This window comes from Cyprinodon variegatus, unplaced genomic scaffold, assembly GCF_000732505.1.
Source record: "Cyprinodon variegatus isolate N-32 unplaced genomic scaffold, C_variegatus-1.0 Scaffold30, whole genome shotgun sequence".
Lineage (NCBI taxonomy): Eukaryota > Metazoa > Chordata > Actinopteri > Cyprinodontiformes > Cyprinodontidae > Cyprinodon > Cyprinodon variegatus.
The window spans coordinates 472,788-478,010 of NW_015150483.1; the positions used below are offsets into that span (position 1 = coordinate 472,788).

General features: G+C 38.4%; 1 protein-coding gene across 4 annotated transcripts in view; it reads right to left on the reverse strand.

The window, feature by feature from the left end:
* Positions 1-5,223, reverse strand: part of LOC107100995 (voltage-dependent R-type calcium channel subunit alpha-1E-like) — a 150,353-nt gene that overhangs the window by 20,873 nt on the left and 124,257 nt on the right. For all 4 annotated transcript variants that reach the window (XM_015399749.1, XM_015399742.1, XM_015399725.1 and 1 more), the window contains 8 exons: positions 4,820-4,980; positions 4,471-4,608; positions 3,848-4,049; positions 3,605-3,769; positions 1,653-1,763; positions 1,484-1,564; positions 1,189-1,374; positions 979-1,070 (listed from right to left, as the gene is read on the reverse strand). In XM_015399749.1, coding sequence (XP_015255235.1) covers positions 979-1,070; positions 1,189-1,374; positions 1,484-1,564; positions 1,653-1,763; positions 3,605-3,769; positions 3,848-4,049; positions 4,471-4,608; positions 4,820-4,980 — 1,136 coding nt within the window. The remainder of the gene's footprint in view (positions 1-978; positions 1,071-1,188; positions 1,375-1,483; positions 1,565-1,652; positions 1,764-3,604; positions 3,770-3,847; positions 4,050-4,470; positions 4,609-4,819; positions 4,981-5,223) is intronic.

A 5,223-nucleotide genomic window follows, 5' to 3' on the forward strand; every position in this document is an offset into this window, starting at 1 on the left:
GGATGGATGGATGGATGGATGGATGGATGGATGGATGGATGGATGGATGGATGGATGGATGGATGGATGGATGCATAAATTAGTAGTTAGACATGGGCCAAACATTGACCTCTTTCAGCTTCCAGCCAAAGTCATGTTATGAGATTCAAAACAATCAATGTATCTATAAATATTGATCCAGGCTCACAAATGAGCACCTTGTGCTTGAGAATTGCTTTTTCACCATTCAAACCCAGGGTTAAAGCCTTGCAGGGCAGTCTAAAACACACTTCTCTCATTAAGCCAGTTCAGGTGTTTTATAAAATATGTGAATCAGGAAGTTGTCTGCATACCAAACGTAATGATTGTTCTTCTCTACTTCAAAAAACACTTTAGATTTTAAAATGGACAAATGTTCTATTTATTTTAATTTAAAAATTCAATGTGTAACATGGATGCATAAACACCTAATTTTATTTCGGTGTTTAATTTCTGTTTAAAGTAACATAATGTAATTACAAATGTCTCCAGCCTTTTACTGGTTGTTTATTTTCTTTATTTGGACCCCATTAGTTACCCCTGTTCTAGAGACTTTAAGGTATACAGTAGCTGTGATTTGTAAAGGAAAATGCCTGCAGGTGAGCATGCTCATTGTTTTATAAATCTACATTTGGTGTATGCTACATTTGCCTTGTGGACGTACTGAGACTTTCAATAGAGATGATACGCAATCCTATGTAAATTAAATCCCCAGAAAGTATTTTATATCTCTATACACAGTGACTCCTTAGGTGTTTATATTGCATTTTTATTACTATATCTTAGCCACATTATCTTGACCTCAGATTTAGTGTGAACCACAGTTGATTAGACTCCAGTGTCTTTTTAATTGATAGAAACTGAAATAGTTCTGATGTATTCAGGGAAATAGTACTACAGGTTGAAATATGATCATTAATGTCAATTACCTAGAAAAGATGTTATAAAGTACAGCAGTACCTGAACAGCAGCATCAGGGCACCTAAGAAGGTCTTAAAGTTGTTGTGCTGGTTAATGTGAGTCTCCTCGTTCAGTTTAATGTTCCCAAATACCTGGTTTAAACACAAATATATAAAAGACAAAGAGATCATCAAATCTAAAATTATATAAGCTGCCATTTCACTTTATTGAGAAATCATAGACACTTGATAAGGCTTGTTTATTTCTGACCTGCATTCCAATAATGGCATAGATGAAGAAGAGCATAGCAATGAGAAGGCAGACATAGGGCAAAGCCTTGAAGGACTGAACAAAGGTCCAGAGGAGGATACGGATGGTGTAGCCCTGTCTTAGCAGTTTGATCAGACGTGCTGCTCGAAACAGCTTCAAGAAGCTCATGTTGAATGTGTCAATGCGCTGGCAACCACACAAATAAAAGGGAGACAATCAGTTAGCAAAGACACAAACACAGCATCTTCTATTTCTTAGTCTTTAAGGGACAATTTGAGATTCTCTTTGGGATTACCTGCAAGTCTACCACAATCTCAGTGATGCTGCCCAAAACTGTGATGAAGTCAAAAATGTTCCAAGTGTCTCGGAAGTAATTCTTTAAAACAGAAACCAAATTATGAGAGATTTGCACAGGGACTGTCATCAATTCCAAGTTAAGCAACATTATTTCCATTTTCTCTCACCAGAAAGCCAAAGGCCAGAATCTTTAGAACACACTCAATAGAGAAGAGAACAGTAAATGCTGTGTTGAGGTGCTTCAGAAAGGCATCATATGCAGGCGGGGCGGAGTAATACTGCAAATACAAAAGATGACAAGTGTCTTAAGGTTCCTCTTAGGCCTGTCTGAACAGTAAAGAAGACAAAGCTGGGGTATTCACAAACAAATTCAAAACAGATCAACATCCCTTTGATTAACTTCAGCCATGCACCCTGCAGATCTACTGTTAGATGGAAGATTCCTCCAGACCCATAAATAGAGCCTCTGTCTCTGCACCTCTCATCTGAGGCGCTATAAAGGGAGTCATTCCTCCAGGGGCCGGCAGCCTCAGTTAATGAGGTCATGTTAAATAGCAGCGCCTGGACATTGTAGATCAATATTTAATATGGGCTGAGTCACTGAGCGTTTTTCTGACTGTGTGTCTGAGGGGCTCTGTAAAAAGGCCAGAGCAGGAAATAAATACTGATGAGGAAAGTGTGAGAGTAAACATTAATCAATAGGCCCAAATGCAATTATCACGATGTGCGGAGGTGATAATCTGACACCTAAAGATCCCAGTTTTGGATTTTCGGAATTTGAAAGTGTTATTAATGAGAAGTTTATGATAAGAAGTCAGGACACAGATAAAACTATATTTAGAATGGGTTTGTCAACAAAGATTTAGTGGCGTTGGATGTAGGAGTTTGCCCTGAAATCGAAGGATTGACGGTTCAAGCCCCGACTCCGACTTTCAGTGTCGTTGTGTCCTTGGGCAAGACACTTCACCTGCATTGTCTACTGATGGTGGTCAGAAGGCCCGGTGGTGCCAGTTTACGGCAGCCCCGTTTCTGTCAGTGAGCCCCAGAGCAGCTGTGGCTGCAATGTAGCTTGCCCACCATCAGTGTGTGTGTGAATGGGTCAATGAATGTAGTGTAAAGCACTTTGGTCAAGTCTCCTGACTTGAATAAAGGCGCTATATAAGTACATGCCATTTACCATTTAAATAGTTTTTGAATTAAAAAAAAAGTATTTAAATAAGAATAAATAAGATTACATATAAGTAAATTGTAATATTTTTCTTTCTTTTTACGTAATCAAACTTAAAGCTACAGTGTGTAACTTTTAGCGACATCTAGCGGTCAGACTGCAGACTGCAGCAACATGAACATCTCCCCCCACCGCTTCTCCCCCCCAGTACGGCGAGCGTTACGGGACAAAATGTCTTCCACGACGTCCGCATCACCTACCTTCTCAAGTGATAAGGTTTGTTTACATAGATAATTTTACAGATAGTATTTCATTAGTCTGTGTAGGGTCTAGATTTCATGTAGACTTAAGATAATAAATATACCCGTTATTTTTTCTACATCGTTGTGACGTTTTGGCGATCTCGCAATCACTAGTTTGTTGGCTCTGCGCTGCCGTAGCGCAAAGATGTCTGCCTCCATGGCTGCGAGACCCGCTCCTATGTAATTATAAATAACGAATTCTAAGGCAACGCAAATATTAAGGTTAAGAGGCTGAGCTCGTAGATGATGATAAAATAACATAGTTATGTTTAATATATTACATTTCTGACTGTATATCCCTGTAATTATTACACACTGTAGCTTTAACATCAAGTCAATAATTTGTCCTTTATGTGGCCCGTTCATACTTTATAAAGGAGTAAATGATCATTTGTGTCAAATGCCTCCTTTGTGTCAAATGCCCACAAAAAAACAAAACAAAAAAAAAACAAATGCTTTTCCATACAGTAGCTACGACTATATTTTAACCCTCATTACGACTAATGTAGAACAGTAATTTTTTTTTCTAAAGTACCTTCAACAACTGCTGCAACAAACACTTGTCTTTAATTAAGACAAATTATGCTTAACTCAACTTTTTAATACAATGACTCCAAATTTTCCGTAACTTTTAGTTTGTTTTCCTTACCTTCATCATCAGGACAATCGTGTTGAGAGCAATCATGGTCAGGACTGTGTACTCAAATGATGGTGATACCACAAAATGCCACAGGCGGTACTGGAACGTGTGTCGGTTCTGTGGCATGTATCGGGTCAAGGGCTTTGCACTGATGGCAAAGTCTATGCATGCTCTCTGTAATCCAGGACAAAGGGAGGAAATGACAGAGAACAAAAAGAGCTAAAGACAATGATAGCATGTGATAAATCTCACCTCATTCTTCTCAAGGCTGCATTCCTCCATCATCTTATCCCCCTGCTCCTGGAAGGTGATGATGATGAGAGCCACAAAGATGTTGACGAAGAAGAAGGGGAAAACAACAAAGTAGATGACGTAGAAGATTGACATCTCCATCCTATTGCCGTGACTTGGACCTCTGTCTTCTTCTGTTACATCCACAGAGTGCTGCAGAACCCTGCAGAAAGCAACCAACAAGCTACATGTCAACTTTCAAAAAACATTATAAAGCTAAAAATGGGGGAATGAAGGTTGACAACATTTATTCAGAGGTATGTGATAACTGGGCTGAAGATCAAATGTTAACTGCCAAATCAGCAATCAATTAAAAGAGCTGACCCATTACAAACCCATAATGCTGGCATTATCTAATTGAGAGTGTCTATAAGCAGCAAAGTCCTTGATGAAACATCTACATCAATCATATTTCCCTAATCAAAGGTCAGATTTGAACATTATTAAAACATGTGCCAGATCACAAAAGGTTACAACACATCAAGTAAAAGCCCCTCCATGGAAGGAAAATGATGTGTTGAATAGCTTCGCATGGATTTTCTCGTCTAGCATGTGATCTGGCCCAGCTCCAGTGGAGCACTCACTGAGGCCAGCCCTCTCCAGTGGAAACAGTGAAGAGCGTGAGCAAAGCCCAGATGACGTTGTCATAATGAAACTCGTGCCTCTTCCAGTCTCTTTTTTTCACCTCTTTCTTGTCCTTCCCATAGTCAATGTAGTATCCCCTGGAGAGACAAAAATAAGGCAGCTGAGCTCTGATTGAAACTAAACATAAAAAAATATATACCGGTATATAATTTAAGATCTTAATTCAGGGTATGCACCAGATATATAAAGATATATTGTTATTGAAAACTGAAAGAAAAATAAATAAAGGTAAGGAAATCTGAGCAGTATAATAGAAATTCATAAGTAAAAAGAAAAAAAAAAAATTACTGGCAGTCTTTCTCTGTGTCCTTTGAACTGTCAGTACAGTAAAAGAACTTCCCCTTGAAAAGCTGTACAGCAATGACTGCAAAGATGAACATGAAAAGCTTGTAGACAATCAAAATATTGAAGACGTTCTTCAGAGATGTCACCACGCAGTCAAACACCGCCTAAAAAACAAGGAAAATAGATATTAAAAACATGGAGATTACAGATAAACTTTGGTTTAGATAGTAGCACATATTGATAGTGACATCTATATGTGCTACTATCTAAACCAAAGTTTATCTGTAATCTCCATGTTTTTAATATCTATTTTCCTTGATTTTTAGGCGGTGTTTGACTGCGTGGTGACATCTCTGAAGAACGTCTTCAATATTTTGATTGTCTACAAGCTTTTCATGTTCATCTTT